The 26,032-nt window shown below is 39.9% G+C and overlaps 7 protein-coding genes across 13 annotated transcripts; 4 read left to right on the forward strand and 3 right to left on the reverse strand.

Annotated features, from left to right (window-relative positions):
- Nucleotides 1-325: 325 nt before the first annotated feature.
- LOC108626140 (zinc finger CCCH domain-containing protein 18) lies at nucleotides 326-6,529 on the forward strand. 6 transcript variants are annotated; one of them, XM_026814642.1, is made up of 8 exons: nucleotides 326-614; nucleotides 1,410-1,737; nucleotides 1,921-2,942; nucleotides 3,066-3,565; nucleotides 3,638-3,897; nucleotides 3,977-4,378; nucleotides 4,483-4,863; nucleotides 5,016-6,529. In XM_026814642.1, exons 3-8 carry the CDS (start codon nucleotides 1,937-1,939, stop codon nucleotides 5,425-5,427), a joined length of 2,961 nt encoding a protein of 986 aa, XP_026670443.1. In that variant the 5' UTR covers nucleotides 326-614; nucleotides 1,410-1,737; nucleotides 1,921-1,936; the 3' UTR covers nucleotides 5,428-6,529. The 6 variants fall into 6 exon arrangements, with proteins under 6 accessions (XP_026670443.1, XP_026670442.1, XP_026670445.1 ...); XM_026814641.1 differs by having other exon boundaries at nucleotides 1,422-1,737; XM_026814644.1 differs by having other exon boundaries at nucleotides 1,444-1,737.
- A 155-nt stretch (nucleotides 6,530-6,684) lies between these two features.
- Fitm (acyl-coenzyme A diphosphatase Fitm) lies at nucleotides 6,685-8,899 on the reverse strand. The gene has a single exon (XM_018026643.2). It carries the CDS (start codon nucleotides 8,335-8,337, stop codon nucleotides 7,195-7,197), a length of 1,143 nt encoding a protein of 380 aa, XP_017882132.1. The 5' UTR covers nucleotides 8,338-8,899; the 3' UTR covers nucleotides 6,685-7,194.
- Nucleotides 8,900-9,074: 175 nt separating this feature from the next.
- Nucleotides 9,075-11,889, reverse strand: LOC108626141 (uncharacterized). The gene is made up of 4 exons (XM_018026639.2): nucleotides 11,399-11,889; nucleotides 10,977-11,307; nucleotides 10,369-10,920; nucleotides 9,075-10,304 (listed from the first exon to the last, which is right to left on the reverse strand). The coding sequence occupies exons 1-4, from the start codon at nucleotides 11,531-11,533 to the stop codon at nucleotides 9,613-9,615; spliced, it is 1,710 nt and encodes a 569-aa protein (XP_017882128.1). The 5' UTR covers nucleotides 11,534-11,889; the 3' UTR covers nucleotides 9,075-9,612.
- Nucleotides 11,890-13,116: 1,227 nt separating this feature from the next.
- Cds (CDP-diacylglycerol synthase) lies at nucleotides 13,117-16,275 on the reverse strand. The gene is made up of 10 exons (XM_018026641.2): nucleotides 16,213-16,275; nucleotides 15,655-15,779; nucleotides 15,475-15,571; nucleotides 15,221-15,397; nucleotides 14,762-14,964; nucleotides 14,527-14,683; nucleotides 14,298-14,450; nucleotides 14,103-14,234; nucleotides 13,902-14,036; nucleotides 13,117-13,835 (listed from the first exon to the last, which is right to left on the reverse strand). The coding sequence occupies exons 1-10, from the start codon at nucleotides 16,273-16,275 to the stop codon at nucleotides 13,752-13,754; spliced, it is 1,326 nt and encodes a 441-aa protein (XP_017882130.1). The 3' UTR covers nucleotides 13,117-13,751.
- LOC108626143 (glucose-fructose oxidoreductase domain-containing protein 1) lies at nucleotides 16,231-18,602 on the forward strand. The gene is made up of 2 exons (XM_018026642.2): nucleotides 16,231-17,397; nucleotides 17,468-18,602. The coding sequence occupies exons 1-2, from the start codon at nucleotides 16,911-16,913 to the stop codon at nucleotides 18,139-18,141; spliced, it is 1,161 nt and encodes a 386-aa protein (XP_017882131.1). The 5' UTR covers nucleotides 16,231-16,910; the 3' UTR covers nucleotides 18,142-18,602.
- Nucleotides 18,603-18,730: 128 nt separating this feature from the next.
- On the forward strand, nucleotides 18,731-23,369 carry LOC108626240 (tRNA (guanine(37)-N1)-methyltransferase). Of its 2 annotated transcripts, XM_026814646.1 has the most exons (6): nucleotides 18,731-19,309; nucleotides 21,099-21,260; nucleotides 21,573-21,819; nucleotides 21,956-22,388; nucleotides 22,480-22,624; nucleotides 22,686-23,369. In XM_026814646.1, the coding sequence occupies exons 1-6, from the start codon at nucleotides 18,932-18,934 to the stop codon at nucleotides 23,109-23,111; spliced, it is 1,791 nt and encodes a 596-aa protein (XP_026670447.1). In that variant the 5' UTR covers nucleotides 18,731-18,931; the 3' UTR covers nucleotides 23,112-23,369. The 2 variants fall into 2 exon arrangements, with proteins under 2 accessions (XP_026670447.1, XP_026670448.1); XM_026814647.1 differs by lacking the exons at nucleotides 21,099-21,260; nucleotides 21,573-21,819; nucleotides 21,956-22,388; nucleotides 22,480-22,624; nucleotides 22,686-23,369 and adding an exon at nucleotides 20,573-20,664 and having other exon boundaries at nucleotides 18,731-20,429.
- A 468-nt stretch (nucleotides 23,370-23,837) lies between these two features.
- Nucleotides 23,838-25,811, forward strand: Uvop (ultraviolet-sensitive opsin). Its single transcript, XM_018026473.2, has 5 exons — nucleotides 23,838-24,104; nucleotides 24,330-24,545; nucleotides 24,633-25,014; nucleotides 25,115-25,299; nucleotides 25,549-25,811. Exons 1-5 carry the CDS (start codon nucleotides 23,878-23,880, stop codon nucleotides 25,658-25,660), a joined length of 1,122 nt encoding a protein of 373 aa, XP_017881962.1. The 5' UTR covers nucleotides 23,838-23,877; the 3' UTR covers nucleotides 25,661-25,811.
- The last annotated feature ends 221 nt before the right edge of the window (nucleotides 25,812-26,032 follow it).

A 26,032-nucleotide genomic window follows, 5' to 3' on the forward strand; every position in this document is an offset into this window, starting at 1 on the left:
GAATCGTTTATTCAATATTTATTTAATTCTTTTATTAGCATTTTTAGGCGAAACGATTCGCTTTCTCCATCGTTATAAAGAATTGTGCCATGATCTATCATTATAATACTGGATCCGCAAATGCAACACACGCTTTTAAGTGGGAATGAACATTCACTCAACTGTAAATTCTTGATTGCGTAAAATGAGATCCATTATTTTTACGTTTCGTTTATGTTAATATAAAGAATAATTATTCTTTATATTTTTCGTATGCAGTTTATTTGTTCCTCAGCCAGGCGTCGCGCACTTGAAAACAGCGGTTTTCAAGCACGAGGTACGACCATCTATGTCGGAAGTAATCGGCGACCCACGATACGGAAGAAGGGTTTTCGTTTTCGGTTTCTGCGCTTCATGAATTTTCCGTTGTCCGTGCGTTGCCATGTTCAAGATTCACCGATAAATTTATTCTTGGCTACGCATAAACGTTTAATCTCGGAATCCGGTCGATCACGAGATTAACGAAACGGGACAGAAGCGTGTGGTCTGATCTGTAATATTGAGTGACGACGGCCACCTTGAGCCTCGGCGCTTTAAAAATCGTCGAAAGGCCCACGGTCACACGCGCGACAAAGGTAAGGATCCTACATTCGACACATTCTCGACAGTATTTATCTTTTGCAGCAGTCCGTACGTTGAATTTCGCAAGAGTTTCAGTTCACCATTCTTCACGTTGATTTCCAGTAATACTTTTTAGTTTATTTTAACCTCGAGACGTTCACAAGAATATTCTAACTATCATAACTAATGCATACTTGCGCTACAGATTAATCGTAACTGCTACTTCAATTATTTTCTTTAGTCTGTTCTCGATGTATATTAATTTTCTGCAAAACGTTTGTTTTCTGCAATCGTTCTGTTTAGATGTTCTGCATATAGTGTGCATCTTTGATTGTATGAAATATATTTCGTTGAAATTAACATATTTTATCAGATTCTAATAAAAAGCAGATTGTAACAATTTGTTGTAACAAAGTTATTCTATTATTGAATTTCCATAGGATTTCATATTTACAATTTATTTGACAACTTCCTCCTGGAAAGTTACTTATATTTCCTATTACAGAAATGAGAATTGAAATAAATCTTAGGACCCAGTTGTATCACGATTCCTGGGAAATATTGTAGTTCAAATCTTTAATTACAAACTTGTAACACGTCTTATCTGATAATTGTTTTATCATTGACGATCGCTTATCATTAGTTCTATATAATTTTTTTCTATCATCTACTCACGTTAGTATTATCATGAATTTTAGCTTGATACTACCTCACGTCTAAAGATGAAGAACTGCTTTAGTCTTTCGTTTTTCCCCCTGAATGCTTTCCACTTCCTTCATTCATCTCATCTCTCCATGTGCCCACATAAGACATTCTTACAGGTTGAAAGTCCGTTCGTTATAGTTTCTAGTGCAGTACGAAAACGGTTTACGGTTTGCCGGTATTTATTAGTTTGTGTTGTGTTCGAAAAGTTTGGATACGTATAAAAGCAAAAAGTTCCGCGTGAGAAATCCCGTCTCGATTAACAGTACGTATCGTATATGTGAAAAGAAGTTCAGTTTAAGTATAAAGTACAAAAAAGTTTGTTGGTAAAAGAAAGTTTTCAACGTGATATAAAAAGTATGTTCGACGCGGTTTGGATTGCGATTCGCGTTGTGCCATCAAGAGCAAGTACTGCACAGGCTCTTATCGACACAGGTAAGCCCTGCGACGCTGCTGACGCAGATTTTTCAGTGCTACATTTGGTCGGTTCGGCTAAAAAAAAAAACAAAGCAATTCACTACTCAAGTAAGAGGAACTAACAATTTGTTTGAACGGTGGTCCCATTTTTTTGTCACATTATCGTCGTACGTGTTCCAACGTGATCGTTTGTATTTCCAGGCTAGAGTAATTCGTCATGTCAGACTCTGGTTCAGAGAGCTCCTCTTCGGAGGGTTACAACGGAAGGAGGAACCGCGTTACTTCGGTTGACAATGTGGCATCGCCGAACTTCTCGCATCGTTCATCGGTCTCCGGGCTGAAATCCCCAGCAAGCTCGATTTCCTCTAGAGGAAAGTCGCCCGGGTCTGTATTGTCCGAAAGAGATTTGAAATCTCCAGGGTACACACCGATATCGCCGAAATCTCCTAGATCCGGCTTGGCGTCTCCGAGCGAGATCACATCACCAAGATCGCCTAGTAGTATGTCAAAATCACCGCCGGCTTCGCCAAAATCGTATCGTTCGGGAATCAATTCATTGGGATCGCCCATGGACTGTAGCTTGTCTCGTTCTCCCGTGCAAGACGAAAGATCGTGTCCACCGTCTCCCAATGACCTCAAGTCCTTGCATCTCGAAGACGGGGAGCCCAAGCAGTTCGAATTGGAAGTGGATGCGCCGAGATCCCGAGAGAACTCTTTGAAATCTTATTCTTACAAGAACAGCGGATCCAGGCAGAGTTCGCCGAAATCTCCGAGGTCTGGACGTAGCTCGCCAAAATCGATTATGTCCGCGAGGAGTTCGCCTAAATCGTGTCCAGCGTCCCCAATGGATTATCAAGAGTCGGAGAAACGCTCGCCGCCGCGTTCTCCGCCAGCGAAAGCAGATTCGTTCAACGAATTGGACGGTGAACAGATCTCAGACGGAGATATCGAAGACGAGCCCGAATCGTTGAGCAAATCTAAACCTGCTCCGATCACGCACGGAGAAGATTTGTCGGACGTTTCCGATCTGGAAAGTATGGACGGGGTCGACGATGCTAATGATCATGATGCTATACTGAAAGAAAATCAACAGAACGAAGAGAAACGTTCGAAAAGCGATAAAATAGAGAAGGAAGATAAAAGTGCGACCGTCGGGTTGGCTGAAGAGAACGAACAGCTGGATTTCGAAGCTGATGGCCAATGGAAAGATGAACGCGACGAAGGTAAATACTGCTCGAGTCATTATATAGTAAACTAACACCTCAGAAATCCAATATTAAAAGGGTAATTCAGCTCTGGACTCACAGGACTCACTGTATATGCAATTAAAATTATATGATTTTTAGGCGAAACAGAGGGGTCGATTATTAAAGAAAATAAAGATAAGGATGACAAAGATGGGAAGGATAAGGACAAAGACAAGGATAAAATAAAGTCGAAGGAAGGCGGTGAAGGTAACGACAAGGAGGAGGGCGAAGAAGACGGTGAGAAAGTAGAATCTGAATTGGAGGAAGGAGAACTTAGCGACGGCGACGATGCACGACCGGAAGAAACGGAACCGAGACCCGTTTGTCGGTTTTACAACCGAGGCCAATGCACCTGGGGAGTCAGTTGCAGATTTTTACACCCGGGTGTAACCGATAAAGGTAATTATACCATGTTCGATATGGTGAGGCCGATGGCGTATCCACCGCATGCGGCTCCTCCGCACGAGTTCAGACCACACATCGAGAGACCCAACATGGGACGGTCGATGCCTGGTTACGGTGCACCGCAACATACTCCGAAGATAGAAGAACTTCCTACCGAGTCAGCGTGGGAACGCGGGTTGCGACACGCTAAGGAAGTAAGGAGGAGAAAAGTCGACGGTCTACGTTTCACAGATTGTGTGTAACACATGTGTATTTGTTTCACGTAGATGATGCGGAAAGCGAACAAACGTAAAGAATCAGACATGGACTTTGAGGAGAAAAAAATGAACTTGAGCTTAGGGCAAGATGAATTAGATAGAGAAGCCGGATATTACGTGAGACCGGCGAGCCCGGAACCACCTGTTGAAAGATGGCCACCTAGAGAAGCACCTAGGAGAATACCACCACCGAGAATCACGCCAGAAAGATATATCGAAGAACCAGATCCGTATTATGCTCCGCCAGCAGCACCTCCAGAATATTATAGGTTCGTTCTTACTTAACATACGTTGGAGTCATCGTTTGTAGACTATTTAAAGTCATTCAAATGCTTCCTATTTCTCAAGGAGGGTACATTATAAGGGTGAATCCCGAGTTAGTGCAACCGAGTACAGGGAGCGCATCGACTATCACGCGATACCTCGCGGTGCCCCACATTCCGTATCTCCACCGCCGCATACGAGGGAGAGGGAAAGGGAAAGGGAGCGTGAACGCGACAGGGAACGGGAGTATTACGAGAAATACGAAAAGAAACATAAGCGCCCGTCGAGAGAAGTTATCGTCGAGCGTATCCCACCGACGAAACCCTGGCGAGAAGAAGAACCGCCGCCGGAGGAAAGAGGAAGAGGAGATGAATGGGCAGATCCTTGGATGCGTCGGAAGTCTCCGAGCACAGTACGACGGAACACGTCTTCCCGGCGATCGCGAAGACAGTCTTATTCATCGGGATCTTCATATTCGTCGACCAGGTAACTTTGGTTTACCACTCGCATTTTGTTGTAACAACGTATTTCTTATTTTTCTCGACAATTCTTGTCGCAATCCGTACGAGTGTACTGTATACTGTTTTTAGTTCTAGCCGTAGTTCGAGCCGCTCTAGCTACAGTTCTTACGACTCCCTATCCAGGTCCCGTTCACCATCCCCTCCCTCCAGAAACCGTGGTGCCGGCAAAGGGAAGGCAGTGGTCACATCGCCAACCTCTAATCCTCCGGCGGTCGCAGCTGCCGCGCCTCAACGTGGTGCCATGTTAATGAATCCACCCGCTCCCTCTCCTCGTCCACCCAAAGGTTCCATCTCACCTACGACTGGCACGCTGCATCGACGCGCTGGTTTAAACCCACCAGCTCCGAGTCCGCTCTCTTCTCATCAGCGTCATCACGAGAAGTCAAGGGACAAGGCGGCGTTGGCAGCGGCTGCAGTAGCGAAGGTTATCAAAAGCCGATCAAGATCAAGGTACAAATTTAATTGTCGCATGATACAAATTTCAATTCACCTTTCATCGTCATGAATTTCGATCACTCGCAAGGGAATGTATGTTGGCAGATGCACAAATAAGATGTCAACGAAATGAACCACTTACTGAACGTATTAAACCGTGTTCGCAGGTCTTCGCACAGTAGTTCAGGATCGGAGAGCAGCGGTAGTAGTAGCGATTCCAGTGAATCGAGTTACTCGTCTTCTTCCAGCGAGACTCGTCGCAGAAAGGGTTCGACACCGCCGATCACCCGAAAAGATTCGAAGGGTATCGACGCTTTGAAGCTTAGCGGCACGAAGCAACAGATCAAGCTCACGTTGAAATCAACGAGCAATGCATCGACCACAAAAAAGATCGACCGATCCGCTTTAATGGCCGGTAAAAAGAGAGCGCTAGAGTCCCCGCCGTTAATCGACAGTAAAGCAAGCGTCGCCGCTGCTGCAGCCAAGGCTGCGAAAAAAGCGAGTTCCCGCAGGGAAGAGTTGTTGAAACAACTGAAAGCCGTGGAGGACGCGATTGCCCGTAAGAGATCGAAAGTTTAATAGCTCGTGTTCTTCGTTGCTTTGGAAACAAGTATGTATACGCGCAACCGATAATGCGTACATTTTCCGGATATAATTCTGTAACTATCTATTGTAACGTAGCCCACGATATGAAGACAAAAAAGGAAAGTTCATATCAGAGAGAAAAAGATATTTCTCTACTTTCCTCATTTTTTTTAATCACGACGATAGTCGTATAATTTTCATTGTTCAATCTTTGTTCTCGTTTACATATACAGAGTGTTCGATCTGATAGTGGAAAAACTGAAAGAATTAACTCTAAGAGTGAAGATAAAGCTTTTGAAATCACACTTTAAATTCGCTCACGCCAGAAGCCGAACACCGTGTGTCTACATAAATCTAAAACTGCATCGCCCATTAGCTTGTTCGTTGAATCAATTGGAAGTCGCAAAACATTGCGCGCTTACATAAACGTAAAAAACTTTGACGTTGCACATGTTCCTAGAGATAATTATCATAGCGACTTGTAATGATAATGGATAGAAATGAAGCCTGTGCAAACTATAAAACGACGTCTTCAAACTGCCAAATGTACGGGAATAAAAATATGTAACGTATTTATTTACGAGGTGATTTCGTCTACTTCGATGATGGTAATGAGTTCGAGCTTTTAAAAGTAGATGCAAGACACGGATATTCGGTGATACGTAAACGACGATACAGTATCGTATCGAGAGAAATCTCTTCCTTTTTTTTTTAGTTCTATTAACTTACAGTCATTACATTCGCACTCACTATCGTATTAGCATTATTACTTTACTTGTGTCGATTAAAGATATATGAATTTGGACATTCACATTGGAGATTTCGTTAATGGAACATCAGATGTTATCCAACGCGTGCATATTTTCCAATAGCTGTCTTTATGATACAAAGATTCCTCGTCGATATCCGCGGGATAGCTGACGATTAAAGTAATTTTACCACACGTAGACAGCGGATAAACTTAGTATAAAAATTGAATAAGAAACAAAATGTATTCTTTCATACAGAATCCAATGCTCTACTGTAAGTTTCCTTTTTCAAGACGGGTGTAAACATAAAAGTGACGCAAATATAAAATTTGATAATCGATCAAGAACATGCAAATATATTCTCATCCACTAATATTTAATCTAATGAAAAAAAAAGAGAACACTCTTATTAACAATAGAATTTATTAAATTACGAGACAGCATCGTAAGACGAGTGTCTCTAACAGTAATAATTATGTATGTAATGTACACAATATATATATATGTATAAAATAAGTTTATTAACAGTCCATAGAGGGATAGGAAAAGAGCCGTATCATGTTCAACCATAGTATTATATACAAATTGGGAATTAAATTAGATCGGACATTGCGACACTTACGCGGACAGATGATATTATTGTACGAAGTATGAAAGTGACAAGCATCCGTTCAACAAGAAAACAACACCAGTAATATGCAGTTTATAAGTATACACACATTAAATTATTATGAACATTTGAAGAATTTGGTAAACTGTTGTTGGAATTAAGCTTTTACAACTTTTGAATAGCTACTTACACGAGAAAAAAATAAATTTTCAGAATTATTTTAAATAAATTCAAGCATACTTTTTTCTTTGAATAAGACGTTTTTATATTTAATGTATGTACACGTATGCATGTGTATATATATATATATATATATAAAAAATGATTTAAAAACTATTGGGAACGATGATGATCAACCCCCATTCGATAAAATTGAAACTTTAGAATGAGTCATTGATCTTTCTACGTTCTCGCAGCGGTTACCTCGGATTCAGTGTCATTCTCCTGAACCGTGCGAATAGGAAGTCCCATAAATCTATTCGTACCGTTTAATGTGCTACGCCTCGTTCTTACCGAACTACTGTCATGGTTTTTCACTTCGTTGTACTTAAATAAACCGTCACCGGGAGCAGGTAACGAGCTGGGTATTTTGAACCACCACTGGTACGTGACGTACCACGTTAGGACGGCAGCTATGCCCCCGAGGAATTTCTCTATCATAATGTGATAATAGAGCATCGTGGTTATCAACATAGCATCCCAGAGTAACTGCTGGATGGTCATCACGACGAACAGACCTCTCAGGTACGGCGTGAGCGCTTTGTGTGCCTTTTTTAAAAAGTCCAGGTCGTTGTTCGAGAGATTTCGAAGCGGACCGGTACTGGACTCGTTCTGAGTGACCCGCGTGTGCTCCTCCCGCATAATCAGATCCTTTATGCCCTCCCATCCGACCACGGACGAACCCTCCTCTGCTAAGATCAGGCTGGAGTATATGAGAATGAATGTGTGCCCGGATATGTCGAAACCGCTCCAGAATTTCCCGGCCTGGAGGCACTTCGCCTTCGTCTGCAGTAGCACGTCCCTTGTGTTTAAACATCGACCGTAAGTCGTCTCCACATAAGAGAACATCCTGGTCCAGAAGAGCCACGCGGCCGTGGCCAGGATCAATCTGGCGAGGTGTTTCAACAGAACCGACTTGCGACCGCAGCCGAGTGTGTGCGCGGTCAACACGACCCACGGTACGGTCACGGTCAGCAACCATCCCCAGCCCCATTTAACGAAGTACCGATTGATCGCGTTATCCGAACGCGAGAAATAAGTCCTAGGCATAGTAACGAAGTCCGCTATCAGCGACACTATGAATAACGCGCCGCAGTATATGGCGACCTTGAGTCTGGTGTCGAAGAGCAACGATTTCTTGCATATGTGCAAGAACATCGTGACAAGAACGAGACCGATGGAGCTCGGTGCGGCGGTCGGCCTGGTGCCGCCTCGGTCCTCTTGACTCGAGCTCGGCGGACGGAAATTCAAGCGGCTCGCCGACGAGCCAAACATCGCCGAGCTGCCGGACGTCGTATGTATGCCTCTTCGTTTCCCTGCGGCCATCGTGCGCGATTAATCGGCGGAGGTTATCGTATACGTACTTTAACGATTGTTCAAAGTATGCAGTCGCATCGCCGCATGGCAAATCTCTCGCCTCTCTCGCTCCCACGTGATGAAGGTTATTCTACCCTGAGATTCCTCTGCTCTTTATCGTTCCCTTTAAAACTGTGTAGCCTCGAGTAGATTATGTGTGTACTGTGGATCAGCTGGTTTTGTACTGAAGTACTCACTGAACTGGATTATCAATGTGTATCATGTGTATTTATAGAACACCCGTTACTCGAAATAGTACTACATACGTACGTATACTTTGCGTACGTTTACGATTCTCTCACTACGCCGACTACACTGATACCGATTTGCTTCGTCATCCTATTAAAGAGTCCACGGGCTACTCCAACAGTTTATAGAAACCCCCACTACTAACATCGACGCGTTTTAAATTGATACTTTGTACTTTCACCTCAAGTATCCTTTTTAGATGGAAAACGAAGAATTTGAAAAATGTTTGACTCGATTTAATTTTCATTGTTTTCATTCAAAATATTTATATATCTACGTGATTCTTATTGTTAATCAAACGGACTCTAATAGAATCAAGTAAAACTGTAGGATTAATTTTATTCTGATAAAAAATGCAGTCCCAGTAAAACAATAGCAAATTCAAACGAAATGAAACATTATATTTTGGAACAGTAGATAATTTACAATATAAAAACTGAAAGAATCGTACATACGAGTGTATCTGACTAGAGTAAAGACCTTTATTAGTTCTCGTTTGTAACATTAATACTAGCGTCTATGTGCAATAAGCTCTCTGTCGTCTCTCCTCCTACTTTAGCAAAGTATTCAATCGAGTAAATGTACATAAAATAATTTGATACAAACGACACTAGGTGATATTTAAAAACAAGGAACTATCCATCTGTTGAACGCATAAAAACTTTCAGTATGTTTCCTTTACTAACAATACGATTTCTTCGTGACGTTTGTATAGTTTTCGCAAGGCACCATTGAGAGTTATTTTAAAATAGACACCGACAATGACCGTACGTTATGAAAATTATTCTAGTAAATTAGGCGCCAGTGAAAATCGTTGCTATGTTAGTACTAAGTCTTGACTAGCTCTAACAATTTTATGGCCAAACATTCATTGATTGTTAATGCTACCGCGTCAGCGTATTTAAAGTTATTTATGAAACTGATTCCTCTCGAGTATCGATGATAAGATGGTTGCTCTTGTATCTCGCGAAATTTAGGAATCGAATGAAACGAGGATTAAACTGTAGCGTGGGGCAAGCCTGCCAAGAGCGAATCTAACTTTACGACCTGCACTTTTGACGTTAACACGTTCGGCGATTCTACGTCGTACGAAGACCAATAGGTGATCAGTTCTGGGAAACCATCGTTGCTGATGTAATCGATCTTGATCGAACTGAACCGTGCACGCGAACTCAAATCCGGCTGACATTCGCCGTCGCGACACAATTGAATGATATCGCTTTGACTGGCGTTCATAACTTGTACATCCGTATAGTTCACGAACACTATCAATACTCTTTCTATCAACCTTCTCTCCGTAATGACGGATGCTTTCTTCGTGTGCTCGGACATAGAGTTGACCCACTGCCAAAATTTGATAGCGAACCCGGACGTGTAAGGTTTCTCTGGTAAAACCAGAATCGCCGGTTTCGATACGAAAGAATTCGGGCTGACGTGATCCCATATTATTTTCGACTGGTTCCCGTGTTTCAGTAAAGTTAGATTTACATTCGCTCTGCAGAATTTCCCTGGGCACGAGCCTTCGTTCTCTATCGACAGATGATGATACGGTGTACTCGTCCAGTTGGTCTGTTCCTCGTCGAACTTCAACGTTTTAAATGTTCGAAACGTCATCGGTGACGATTTCTTGTAATTCGTTAACTTCATAGCGTGCAGCAGTCCGTTGATCGTCATACTTTTCATCGCACCTGTGAACAAAGTGGAATAAAAATCAGATCATTTTACTCCATGCATCGTCTGGCTTAAACTCACTTTTCCTGTTACTATCGTAGCAAATGTACGATATCGTATCGTTGATTACATGATTGTATATATCGATAGACGAACAATTCACAGGCGAGTATCGGCCTAAGAGTTCACCCGTTCCTCCAGACAAGAGGACAAGATTGGGCATGTTTCTCGTGGCTATTTCTATGCTCAAAAGATCTTCTACTTTGTCCGAATTTACATCCGGTAGGATCAGAGGCAGTTTATCGAACGTATAAATCTTCGAGCTCCAATGTATCGTGCCTGCGATGGGTTCGATGCTGGCCAACAAGCCTTGATTCCCAACGACTATACAGTCCGGTTTCCCAGATCTATCAGTATCGATCGAATCGCAGTCAATCTCAGTTGGCGATCTTTTCAAAGAGACTAACCACAATGCTAAACCACTGTTCGCTTGCATAGACATGACTCCTCCCCCGTTTGCTGATATTTGCCTTTGATCGTTACTCGTGTCGTTCTCTCTGTACCGCTGTCCGCGAATCAGCAATATCAAATTCGGTGGATTTCGACGAATAATGGAAATAGGACCGTGTAACTCTGAAAATGTTGGACGTTTAATCATTTGCGATGGACCGATTCATTTAAAACCTTACCCATCCCTTGTAATGGTCTGTCCCAGGATATAGACGATTCGGGTTCATTCACCGAAGGGCATACTATCGAATTGTCACAAGGTAAAACGTATAGAAATATAATTATCGTTACGATGCACAGCAGCACTGAAGCGATCAGAAAAAATCTTCGCAGAGACGACATGTTCCGGTCCTTCCATAAATCATTCTGGTCGTTCCCTTCAACTACCATTATCGGTATATCATCTCTGTAGTATTTGAGCGTGTTCTGTCCATTTCTCATACGATTTCCTAACTTTTTCGTTTCATCCAATGGATAATACACTCCATTTTCATGGATAGTCGTTGCTTGCTACAATCAAAGTCAAAGATTTCAGTCTTTATCGAGATACGTCGAGATACGAGAGTGTCTTCGTCATAATTGTCGATTTATCTTTAATTACCGGTTGCGTATCCTGGACGTGATCCTTCGAGGTTTCGCTCGGTTGGGCCAGACAGTCCTCTTCATCTTCCGTGTCGGTGTTGCTTATACTTTGCGGTAAAGGTGCATAACCTTTCGGTCCGTGATGATCCGACATATCGAACGGTACACCGCGAATACGATAGATTCGATTGTGTATTTATGAATACAAACGTACAATTTATTTATTTATTCGTTTATGTCATCGTCGCAACACCGTTCGGGATTGGGATACTATTTAGAGGAGATGGTCGGACGGCGGATAACGAATGATAGCGAAACGTGAGCATACTCAAAATTGCTCAAAATTCAAAATCGATACATCACAACAAAGTAATAGGATTGTTAGCGATCTTAACGAGAGTTCTATCGATTATAGAATTAACGATCAGATTTTGATCAAATTTGATATACCGTTAGATAAAACTTTTAAAACGCATAGAATTTTAAACAGCGAGGATACCCGATGAAATGCGTCTTGTGAGAAACAGCGTCCGTTAAGGGAAAGTAACAGAATTTATTTATGAGATTTGAGGAATTTCAGGAAGACTAGGGTATTATAAGATCCGCGTGAGCTGGGAGCTTCGTCTAATGGAGAAAGACATCCGATTCTATAAAAATTCCTTCTAGATCTGATCACTTGTGAGTAATTAACCGTAGTTCTTCACTTGGTACCATTCTGAAGAACAGCGAGCCCATGTCTTCGCACATTCAGATTATTAACAATAAGATACAAAGGGTAATTTTAACATCTTCCAGAAATTTATTCTTTTGTTTTGTGTACTACTACATAAATACATATTTCATAAACTTAAAGTCATCTTCTGTTAAGAATCTAATATATAATTAATATTTGTTATCTCACAAAACTATCTACACATATTTATTTTTTTATGCCTTCTATTAAATAAATATACTTACATTTATCCATTTACGTTTGCTTTTACATTTTATACACATATAAGTTTACATCAATAGTTTCCAACATTGAAACAATGTACAAACAAAGCATCGATTGGTAAAGGGGGGATACATACAAATATTTAATCAGGTTAGGTACATACATCGCATAATTTGTTCGCGACGTGTAAATTAATCATGTAAAATATACGTGTCTAATACGTTTCAATTGGAAATGTAATGTGATCACACGAAAATATTACCATTTGTGCCATATTCTTCGCGTAATCATGCGAATGGGAAATATTCTTATTTCTATCAATAATTGGCACAATTAAAAATGTATTAGAAACAAGTTGGAGAATGCTTCTCTACAGAAGTCAGTATTTCAAATAATTATCTCGAAGATCACACGTAAATTTGCATCGCCTTTAAAAAATCGAAAGAAAACGACATTTAATGTGAAAGACAGTTACATTTCCATTTAATTATTTCTTACAGTAGAATTAGCAAAAATCAATTCTGTTCACATCTTTCTATTCTTCTTTACATTACAAATGTTATACATCTAATTAAAGAAGCAAATGTTCAGTACCATGATATTCAATAAATATTGCAAATATGTATATATATATATATATTAGTTACGAATGGAATAATTCATTGTAAATTATGATTATGAATGACTTAAAGTAGTTCATACGAAAACGAATGTATTGTACACGTAATAATAGCCCCTCAAAAAATATAGAGACTTTTTTATAATTTTCAAATGAAATAATTCATGTTCGCTATTCCAAATTAATTTTACGTACGAGATTCGTATTTATTACTACCGCTCTTAAATGCATAATCAGGATTTAAAAATATATTGAGATCTGATCGATTTAAATATGTATCGTATAATCTAAAGTTGAGAAAAGTGTTTCGTATTTATCTTCTTCGTCAATAAGTGTATGACTTATCGAAGAAAGGAAAAATGATTAAAAAGATATTTTAGAAACATTCGAAATATCAGCGAGCTATTTAAAAATGTATTTATAGTACGAAATTGGAAGTTTGTTTCTTTGTAACGTATAGTATACTCGACGTTCTTTGGTTTAACTAATATAAAAAGAAACATACAATAAAATTTCTATCGTTATCCTCTTCACCATCACAGTTTAATAAAAAAGAAAGGTACCGTTTTCGCTTTAGAAAATGGACTGTTCGACGCGGAATGCAAAATAACTGCAAGCGTTGCACGTTTCTTAATTATAAATGAACTTGATTCTTTTAATTTCATTCGGTATACTATTGCGATTAACATCGTTAATGCTGAATTCATAAACATACATTGCACGATATTCGAACGTTAGAGACACTTCGAACGTTCCTTTTGCTATTTAAAAACAATTTCGCTTATACTAATACCGATTACCATTAGTAATAGAACGTTAATTCAACAAACCTTTATGTTCTAACGAGTCCCTTAGACTCTGGAACAATTGCAACTGCTGCTCCGGCTTCAATCCATAAACCTAGATAACGAAAAGCAGATCGGTTTTAATTTCGTTCACCATCAAATTCAAATTACTCGCGTTTACCTGTTGCAAAAGTTTCTGAGGCGACGCAGTTTGAATAAACGAAGATATATAGACGTTTACAAATGTGGCCATTAAATATTGGCAATCGAATCTGTCCATTATTCCCCCATGGCCAGGAATAATATCACCGAAGTCCTGCGACGATAGCAAGGAATAAAATAAATAAATTGTTCAAATTCAATCTCAGGATAAATATATTACCTTGATTTTAAATGCCCTCTTAAAACCGCTAGCGAAAAATCCTCCGAACGGACCGATCACGGAACTGAATACTGACATTGATAACGAATGAAGTAAGAATGGATAAAAAGTTATCGTCGACTTTCCGCTATACTGTAGAAGAAAATTCTCATTTAATCTCATATGTATTTATGTGAAGATTTCTCAGTTCTTTACCATTTTCCATATAACTTGTAAACTACTAGGCAACGTGTATTCCTGAAGTTGGAACAACGAAGACGGCTCGCAATCCATGGTCATTCGTCCTAAAGCCTCACTATATTCAATCGGACAAACGAAGTAGCGGTACTGACACATCACGTAGGATATCTGTAATTAAAAACATTCTGTTCAAGTAGATGCAACAGATGTAACTGTTGTTCATTCAAAAGTTTAACAAACTTACCACCAAACCGAGTATAACCGTTGATATACCACCGCCTATGAATCCTTCCCAAGTCTTTTTCGGTGACAATTTAATCAAAGGCGTTTTACCGAAAAAGAAACCGAACATATACGCCATCACATCGTTCACCACTATCATGCTAACTGGAACGATGAACCTGAAACGGTATATAACAGTATATCTATCCTTGCCAATGTAATTGCTGAAACAACAGATAAAGATAATAATTGCTGACCATATCAAGCCTTCGAAGATATTCTTAATTATCAGGTAACTCTGTGTGACAACGATGAGTAGAGCTACGTGTGTCCAAGCGAATAGAGAAAACTGTTTCATGTAATATTTTTTCACGAGAGACAATACGAACCATACAAAACCAACGATGTACAAGCAAAACGAAATGAAACGATGATAGGTAACAAGCACGCGCAGATATTCCTGTAAATAAAGAGGATAGATTATTAATTTATTACGATTGTGAAAAATTTCATGTTTCACAGAAGTTCAGTATTCAATTCATTTAAAATGATATACGAGAGACCTTACAAGCGAGGACTAGAAACCATACAAAGTATTCAAAGATAATGCACCTGGTAGCTTTGTTTATTGATTTTATGCCAACGCTAGATGCGTTCATAAAGATGTGCTTTTTAATTTAATTCAATTGCATGCTCTTGAGATAAACTACGCTTACTGTTCTGTTAATCACCACAGCGAAGTAGTCCATTAAATTTTCTCCGTAAAAGAAGTAATTGGAAGTAATTAGGAAATACCATGATAAAGATCTGAACCATGGTAAACCGTGGATTCTATAGACTGCATAGCCGATGTTAATGATCTCTTGAAAGCATTTCACTTGGACAACTAGTGTCTGAAAAATAAGATGGAAAAGATATTTAGCAGGACGAATAGAAAGAAGTATTTGTAAAGCTAATGAGTAAGACTTACTGTCGCCATCAATGCTAATGGACCGATGTAAATAATGCCACAAAAGCCAGCGATCATAAACAGGGTAAAAATACTCCTGATCACCCAGTTTCTCCAGCTATTAAAACGAATTCATTTTTGTCGATCAACCAATCTTTTTATATGTCATCGTTCGTAATAAATTATATTTCAACGGCTCACCGATCGGATAAACCAGAGAGAGCTGAGTCCAAAATGTGAGGTGTATGATCTGTTCCCTGTGGCAAGGTCTTAGCCAGATCATCGACTTCCAACTTCGCATCGTCTTCAGATTCCACATCTTCCTTCTACAAGATATACAATCAAAATTGTTCATTGATAGCATTAAATATATCATATTTCATAATTCTTCTAAAGAATTAAGAATGTAATTAGGAATGCAGATTGTGATGCTAGTAATTTTTGAAGTATCATGAATGAAAATAACAGAGTGATAAAAATAAGAATGTTTAATTGCAGTCGTCAGACGTATACATGTGTACCGTAGATGCATAGCGAAAATATTTGTTACGTGATGGTGTTGGGGATTGTGGTTTAGTGTTAGTAGCTGTCACGGTACTGTGTTCAATTTATTCGAACGTGTATATCATCTAAAGGACAGAGGTCAAGTCGTAGTCGGCCGCGTTTAATGACCGTAAAACGGTTCAAGGATAAAACTGTCTCGCCGCTAAAATTACTTACGGGGAACCTCACGGTAAAACATGAGGAAAGTCCATTTACCTGATCGTCACTGACATCCCGCCTTTCCGTATCACTAACTATTCTTTTACGAACTTCCGACATCCTCGGAATTTATCCGACGGCACTCACGCGCGTATAAAAAACTTTAAACGAAATATATCACTGCGACGATCGACTCGTATGAAACAACAGCATATTTACATGTTTAAATGATTAATCGAACGGAGCGGACGTGACAGACAACTATCATACTTGCGCAAACCAAACTGACAGGTTACCGCAGGGTATAATCATCGTTGACTGTTCGGCTCGCCTCGAGCATCTCCGGAAAATCAATGATTAAAAAAAATTCAACGAAATTTAATGCTTTGTCCACAACATGTGTTGCAACCAGTAATCAATCATTTATATACTGTTTGTATAAAATAGTATTTTAGGTACAACACTTTGATGAATGAATTCAAATTTGCATACATCGTTTCGTCACGATTTTTATTTCTTAAAATCTTAGTTTCTCCAACACGCAAGGCAGCGCTAAATCATAGCCAACTTGGCTTAGCTACGTCTTGTTAATGATTGTTAAAATGGACCGGAGATGTAACATTTGTAAAATCCTTGCCTTGGACGCGTTGCATTAAAACATGAAAGGTATCATCAAGAAATAGTACATTCCAAACTGTTTGAGTATTTCGGGCGAATAAGCATTTCATACTCCAAGCTGTAATAGCGTCGGCAACATGACATTACCTGGGATCGGAGTGTTTGGTACAGGAAGCATCGTCAGGATTATCATCCCTTTTTTGAGAGAGAAGGGTTTTCGAATCGAAGCTATATGGGGACGCACGCTGGCAGAGGTGTCAGAAGTCGCGACCGACCTGGAGATACCGTTTCATACTAGTCGAATCGACGACGTGCTTCTTAGGAAGGATGTCGATTTAATTTTCATCATGTGTTCACCGAGTTTGCATGCACAAATTGCTGTGAAAGCATTAGGAATAGGGAAGCACGTCGTGTGCGATAAACCTGCAGGCTTGAGTCAAAGCGAAGCACTGAAAATGGTACGAGCTGCACAATATTATCCTTCTCTGATAAGCATCGTCAATCATAGTTTAAGATTTCTACCAGCGTTCGTTCATATGAAGAAAGCTTTGGAAGAAGGCTATTTGAACGGCCCTGTAAATGTTATAGAAGTCAGAGTACACATGGGAAGTTTGTTACACGATGGTTAGTAACATTTAACATCTTTCTTATGTACAATTAAGACCATAGAACATAGTTTCGTTAATTGTTGCAGGCTACGACTGGCTGTGCGACGATACGATGGGAGGAGGAATATTGGCATTAGTCGGCAGTCACGTGATAGATCTAATTTTTCATTTGATCAATCGTCGTGCTACAAGAGTACACGCCGTGGTCAAGACTTTTACTCAAACTACGAAACATATAAATGGTATCAGGCATGTTACGTCTCCAGATTTCTGTAGCTTCCAAATGGAATTGAACGGTGGTACACTAGTAACAGCGACGTTGAGTAATCACTTGCAAGGCCAACTTTCTCAAGAAGTATTAATATGCGGAGGCGGTAATCATCTTCTCGTACGCGGAGGAGATTTACTTGGTTGTCGCAACGGACAGGAAGAAATGCTGTTTCGTGACATGGACGATTTACAAGACATATCTTTCCCGATTTCCGACTCTATTCCAAGACCGTACATCAAGGGGCTGAGAAAAATGATCACTGCGTTGAGGGAAGCTTTCCAATCTGTCGAAGACAAGAAGGGATGGGTGAAGGAGCCAGTGTTCTCTGCATCGTCCTTCGAAGACGGATTATACGTACAAGCAGTTATTGACGCTCTAAGACAGAGTAATAAACGTCGAGAGTGGGTGAAAGTGAATATCTTAACTGAAGAACCAGATCCAAACCCTTTGCTAAGTGCAGCTGTTCGAGCTACGGCTATATCGATATAAAGTAAATCTCTAAACAAGTTTATAACTAATTAAAAGAGTATTCTGGTTTTGAACTTCTTCGAACAATTTCTAATAATCTTTTTAAAAGAACTATCGAAGATTTTCCATGTACATTGATGGGTATTCAAAGTACATAATGAATATTTTTGCCAACAGTTAATGAAAAAAGACGATGGCATAGTTCTTTTAAAAAATGCAGAAGTCTAACAAATAGCAGATTAAAATTTTACAGTTATTGCTTGGAAGGCAGCTATTATTGTTGAATACGATGTAAAGTATTCGTTTTACACTGTAAATGTATATGTATATTTTAAATAATGTATAGCTCTGTCCGTGTTTCAGTAGAGATAGCTAATTTATAAATAACACACGTAGAGCTAAGCTATCACTTTAAACTAATTTATATTCACATGAACATTAAATAAATTTTACTGTAAATAAAATTTTTTATTTTTTGCTAACTTACTGTATTTTCTTTCGTTACTCCGCGGATTTCCACTGCTACGTACACTATTTCAATTTATACAATGTAATAATTAGTTGTAATAAATATTCAAAATTTTGATCAAATACAAACTTTGANTGCTTGTCTCACCTTTCCATATGTCTTTGTTAATTGTAAAAGAATCTATTCACATTTTTGGTTTAACAATCCCAGAACACTATCTTTCAAATAAGAAATTACTTTCATAGAATAACTATGATAGAAAGTCTGTAAGTGAGGATGATAGGAAGTGAAATAAATAAGGTAATTATAAATTCTTTGTAGGACAATCGTATTAAGAAATTCATGATTGTAAGTGGGCGTTTAAACGAGATAACTAGGCGATTTCTAAGAGCTCAGTATTGTTCTTATGCTAAAATGACTTCTTTGCTGGTTCCTCCGGAATCAGTACGGGGAATGACACGTTTGGACCGTGATGCGTTCACAAAGACCGTGGAATTACCATATTTGCGGTTTCACGACATTAAACCGTCGGAAATATTGCCGATCATGAAGAAGTATCTGTTTAAATCGAGACGCTTCAAACCAGTTCAGAATGCGGACGACAAGACCGTCATATATCTGGATCCGAATTTGATAACGAGTCTCGACGATCTTGGAGCCAGTATAAAGAAACAGTTACTCGAAATGTACGAACAGTTTGAGGAATTTGGAACGGCGAAGGTAACTTTAACTTATGATAATTGGCAGCCTCATGATATGTTAAGGGCCATCTTACCTGAAGAAATCGAAGTCCCGACTTCGTTCAGTTTAATTGGCCATATCGTCCATTTGAATCTGCGCGATGCGCATTTACCTTATAAAAATATAATCGGCGAGGTGTACCTCGATACCGTTCCAAGCGCACGGACAGTCGTGAATAAAACTAATGCTATCGATACGACGTTCAGGAACTTCACTATGGAAATCCTCGCCGGTGACAAAGACACCGTCACGACGGTGAAGGAGCACGGTTTTACGTACGAGCTAGATTTTTCCCAAGTTTATTGGAACACCCGATTAAGCACGGAACATCATAACTTAGTAATGCTCATGAAACCTAAGGACGTTTTATACGACGTCTTCGCTGGTATCGGACCGTTCGCTGTTCCCGCGGCTCGTAAAGGGGTCAAAGTGTTCGCAAACGATTTGAACCCCGAGTCTTACAAATGGCTACAAAGAAACATGATCATTAATAAAGTTAAAAATAATGTCAAATGCTTTAATATGGACGGTAGAGAATTTTTGACAACCGTTTTTAAAGACGATCTCTTAAACAGGCGAGCTAATAACGAGATTGGTACTGAACATATCGTGATGAATTTGCCTGCGGTCGCTGTCGATTTCTTAGACGTGTTTTTCGAATCGTTCAATCGAGATGAAATTAAACGAATATGCCTTCGATCGCCGATCGTACATCTGTACTGCTTCGTAAAAGCGAACAAGGGCCAGGACGCTTGTAAATTGGGACAGGAGCTGGTAGAACGAAAACTCGGTTCTATGTTAAATTCCGATTGTCTGTTTGAATTACGTCACGTTAGGAACGTTTCTACTTCTGTTGAGATGATACGTGTATCATTTCGGTTACACGAGAATATATTGAAAGGCGAGGAGCCAGCAATGAAGAAACTGAAGGTCGACAATAATTTCGATGTAATTGTACGGGATAACGTTCCAGAGAACGATGGCCAAGAAGAAGAGTACGCAGAAAAAACAGCAGAACAAGAATGTGTTCAAAGTAGCGAAAGTTCGTAGCGTTAAGCTGAAGGCAAAAGCGCAGAAGGTCATGACGAATTTGAAGAAAGTGAGTAAATCCTGGGAAGAAGTGTAGTTTAAATATTTCTTTGAACTTGAGAATATATCTGTCAAAGTTGCTTAGGAATGTCTATATGTATCTTAACATTTTTGTTAACCGTGTAATACAATAATGTTTCTTCGTTTCAACAGTTAGAAGTGAAAGAAAAAGCGGCCGTGGGACGGAGAGATAAAACGGCGCAGATCGATCAGCAGCTTCAAGAGCTACGGAAGGAAATACAAGCGAAACCGAAAGTGAAGGAGAACAGTTCGAAGAAAGGAAGAAAGAAGAAAACTCAGGTGAAATCGCCGGTGAAAACCGACGCGGCAACTTCCCTCATTGAGAAAATGCGAATTGGAAAATGATTCTTAACGCGAAGACGAATCGTTCACAATGTTTGCTTTGTAAAATGCAATATAATAATATGTATATTATGTAAAATTTGATCGAATAAATTTTGTATGAAACGAACGCAACTGTTACAAGAATATTTCCTTTCCCTCCTATTCAGTTCTTTTCATGCCTATTCAGAATTTCGGTCACATTGTAATCAGTTCTTGTTTGTTTAATGATAACACACTATCTTTACTTTGTACCTCGTACATTTTTAATAATAGAATAGAAGTCAGGTGTAGTACAAAATTATTCATAATTGCGGAACCGTTTTAATTTGCGTAGAGAGAACTGTCCGAGATGGAGGTCGTCTATACTGCTGGATTGATTATAATAGGAGACGAAATTCTACGCGGCCAAATCGTAGACACGAACACATCGTATTTGGCGAAACGACTAAGAGCTTCTGGTATCAGACTTCGAAGAATAACTGTGGTTCCTGACGTTGTGTGTATTCCTTAATTGCTTTTTATATTCTTATTCATTTAAATTTCGATCGCTTGCTTTCTCATACATTAGATTGTTATAATTAGATTGTCGATGACTAAACTCTGTAGGCAAATTGAATCATCTAATCCTTAATATATCTGCTGTTCTATAGACAAGCTTTAAAAAATTTCAATCATTTATCAAGCGACTTTCTTCTATTTATGAAGAAAATAAAGATGGAATCAGATTGCTTATGGAAATGAATTAGCTAATAACAGAAATTGAGACGTTCTAAATTCTCACTACTTGTAATGTAGCCTTTTATGTCAGGTAGATGAAATTGCGGAGATCGTGCGTGCAGCTTCCCAAAAGTATTCCGTTGTGTTCACATCAGGCGGTGTTGGACCTACTCACGATGACGTGACATTCCGAGCGATCGCGAAAGGTTTGGAATTGAAACTCGAAGCCCATGAAGAATTAATCAACGTCTATTCCGATCTCTTCCCTAACGACGAAGAAGCTAAGCGCCTGGCTATTGTACCGAGGCCCTCAGAACTTGTATACGTTTGTGCACCAAGTAAGTCCATTTCCTTTTTAGTTTAATTTAAAGAGTACACGCATGGTTGTTAGAAAATAATTAAATTGAAATGGTGGAGACACAACTTCTGGATAGATGTTAACTTTTAAGTGAGCGTGTTAATGATAATTTTCAGAGAAATATGCTGTCGTAAAAGCGAAGAACGTGTATGCGTTACCGGGTTCTCCAAAATACTTCCAGCCCGCCGTCGACGTGATTCTACGCCAGTTGAAGGGGGATAGTCCTATGCATTTTGAAGAAGTAGACGTAAATTTAAATGAATTGTCGATAGTAAAAATTCTGGATGAACACGCGGAACGTTGGAAGGGCAAAGTGAATCTGGGCAGTTATCCACAAACGACAGAGGAATTCACAAGGATCACGTTGGAGGGTGACAAGGAAGACGTTTTACAAGCGAAGGCAGAACTGTTGCATTGTCTACCGATCCAGAAGATACGAAATTTAGAAAACGGATTTAGTATTCATCACGCGAGATCCGTTCTAAAAACTGCCGAGAACGAGCCCCACGTAGAGTCCTCATTGAACATTTTAAGACAATGTTATAAAACGTGAGTAAATTGGTGCTTGAACATAACATATTAAGATGTAATTGCTATGAAGCTATTAAATTCATTTTATATATTCTATTAACAAATTAAGATATAAACCGGAGGAGGTTTTCATAAGTTTTAATGGTGGAAAGGATTGCACGGTTGTTTTGCACTTGGCTGCCTGCGTTGCTAGTTTAGAAAGCATCTCATCGCCGCTGTTGTGCTTGTACGTAACAGCCGAGCCATTTCCAGAGGTAATAAGGAATTAAATGTTTCTATTACTATTTCATAATAATTTATTTCATACGCGTTAAGGTGGACTCGTTTGTGGAGAGGGCTTTCAAATACTACGGTTTGCAACTTGTGAAGAAGGAAAGTCCCATGCGAGCAGCGTTGACGTCGCTACTAAGGGAAAGACCAACTTTGAAAGCGAGTCTCATGGGGATGAGGAAAGGCGACCCGGGATCGGAAAATTTGCAACCTTTCTCACCGACGGATCCCAGTTGGCCCAACTTGATTCGCGTCAATCCGATCTTACATTGGACGTACGATCATATTTGGAAATTTTTGCTGCAACACAACGTACCTTACTGCTCATTGTACGACGAAGGGTACACGAGTTTAGGGACGAAATCGACGACTATACCGAATCCGCGATTACGGGATCCTAAGGATTCGTCATCGTACTTGCCGGCGTATACGTTGACTGATGAATCCGCCGAAAGGCAAGGAAGGGTATAATAACTGAGAAGAAATAGGCACAAGAATTGGACAGTATTTTTGTTGCAAATTCTATGCAGCTCGAAGACGCTTATTGTTAAGTAGGAGACAAGAGATATTTTATTTTTCAAGTATTTGAAATGAATTATAAATTGCGTATTGATTATTCGACGTTTATGGGTATGGCTGTACGATTGTGACAGCGAAAGTATTAAAAATGATTTACTGAGAACACTTTTGTATGATAAAAATTGTGCAAGTTTTATTAAATAAACTGGATTCCTGATCATCGAATCGTTGTTTTATTCTTTATGTTATCAAAGTTTGGCTAGCAACTTTTTAGGATTACGATTTATAGTACTATAGGAATAGGAATTTTCCAAATCGTTTGATCGATTATTTATATTAGAAAAAAGATATCTGAAGAGGTAGAGTATAATACTTCCCATTTCTCATATACTTCTGATCACCGTTAGCGTTAACGTTTATATTGACGAATATACACGTTCCCTCGAAGTTACAATATTAAGCTCGATGAAAGCAACTTCCGCGGGTATAATCGAGATTTTCATTGACGATTCATCAGGCTAATTCGTCTATGACGTTGATGCTGGTTTCTGCTGACCTGGAGGAACCAAGGGGATGATCCCGGCTGATCCTCCCGCGAAGCCATCGAAGCTAACGGATTAGGGTTTCGTCTATCCGAGGGGGTAGGTAAGCATGGTATAAAACGGCCTGACGATCGGCCGTATTAAGGAGAGGGGCTGGCGGACGGCGTGACCCCGACATGTCCAACGAGAGTATCCGGTGGGAGGCAAGGTACGCGGGACCAGCAGGACCACCGCGTTTGCTGGGATGGAACGTACCTCCCGAAGAGATAATTCACATACCGGAGCACTGGCTGGTCTATCCCGAGCCGAACCCCTCCCTTCATTATTTATTAGCCCTTCTTTACATCCTCTTCACCTTCCTCGCTTTGCTCGGGAACGGACTCGTGATATGGATCTTCTGCGCGTAAGTTCTCTGTGCTCTTAACTTCATCGTTGATCATCATTGGACTGCGGACTTTCATGCAATTATTTTTATAAATAGAATTCAAGTAACGAAAGTTGTGTTCACATCTAGAATAATATAAAATGTACATCGCATTCTTTAAATTATCGAATAGATTCCCATAAACGCACAAGCAGTCGCAGTCTAATTATCATAACATAATAATCGTCTTTATTTTGATCCAAGCGCCAAATCGCTGAGAACTCCGTCGAACATGTTCGTCGTCAATCTGGCGATCTGCGATTTCTTCATGATGATCAAGACGCCGATTTTCATTTACAATTCCTTTAACACCGGCTTCGCTCTCGGAAATTTAGGATGTCAGATATTCGCGGTGATCGGCTCCCTGACTGGGATCGGTGCCGCGATAACGAACGCTGCTATAGCGTACGACAGATACAGGTACGAAATTCATCTCTTCCAGATTAGGCAAAGTGCGCGTGTAATTAATAAGGGAAATCGATGAGTCCAATGGATATTTTATCGTAGTACAATAGCAAGACCGTTGGACGGGAAACTATCCCGTGGACAAGTGATGCTGTTCATCGTGTTAATTTGGACGTACACCATACCGTGGGCCCTGATGCCAGTGATGGGAGTTTGGGGACGTTTCGTGCCCGAGGGATTCCTTACTAGCTGCTCGTTCGATTACCTGACCGACAGCAACGAAATACGAGTATTCGTCGGGACTATATTCACCTTCTCCTACGCCATCCCGATGACCCTGATAATCTATTACTACAGCCAGATCGTCAGCCATGTCGTCAACCACGAGAAAGCGCTTAAAGAACAGGCGAAGAAGATGAACGTCGATAGTCTGAGAAGCAATCAGTCCTCCAACTCCCAAAGCGCTGAAATTCGCATAGCAAAGGTTAGTTCTTAGAAAATCATTATAAAATCCAAATCTCTTCCACCGATTCCACTCGTTTGACGTTTGACGGCAACGATTTAATTCATGTGTCTGTTCGAAGGCCGCCATTACGATCTGCTTCTTATTCATTTGCTCGTGGACTCCGTACGGTGTTATGGCCATGATAGGAGCGTTTGGTAATAAAGCGCTGTTGACTCCTGGCGTCACGATGATACCAGCTTGCACGTGCAAAGCTGTCGCTTGTTTAGACCCATACGTCTACGCCATAAGTCATCCCAGATATAGGTAAAGCTGTTCAATGAATTTCAAATATCTTCATCAATGGCTCGAAGTAACCCCCCTACCTCGTTCACCATTCTAGCCGTGATCCAATGAGTCGGACGTACGATCACTGAAAGATTCCAGACTTGCTTTTATGCTAAATGAGTTTAAAACATTTTCAGTCTCATTTTATTGTATAGACATGTTTTATTGTTATTCGTAGCGGGACAAATAGTACACAATCGATTTTTTAAATACATTTATTTGCAACAGGCTGGAACTGCAGAAACGGCTACCATGGCTAGAATTACAAGAGAAGCCGATATCCGACTCACAAAGTACGACGACCGAGACGGTGAATACCCCACCGGCAGCCTCGAGCTAAACGTTTCATTACCGGAACCGCTCTTCCTCGAAGCAATAAGAAAACTCTTGAAAGATGTTTGATTATTCTTCGACACTTTGAAATATCGAGACGCTCTCGCGGATCTTGTATAGCGGCAGCAATAAAGCAATTACCTGGCATGACTCCTGAATTTTCCTCTGTGTAATTTACATATTACACAATGTACATATTACATGTTACAAATACATATTATATTTTTCTCGCAAAATGTCTGGACATGTTACGGATGATACTTGTACGTATATAGATAAGCGACACTTTTCTGTAAAAGTATTTTTGTGACGATGAAAGAGAAGTTGTACGTGGGAAGGGATTTAATGGAAAATGGAATTCAATAAAACGATAAATAAA

This window comes from Ceratina calcarata, unplaced genomic scaffold (assembly GCF_001652005.2).
Source record: "Ceratina calcarata isolate Rehan_Ccalc_2016 unplaced genomic scaffold, ASM165200v1 scaffold39.2, whole genome shotgun sequence".
NCBI lineage: Eukaryota > Metazoa > Arthropoda > Insecta > Hymenoptera > Apidae > Ceratina > Ceratina calcarata.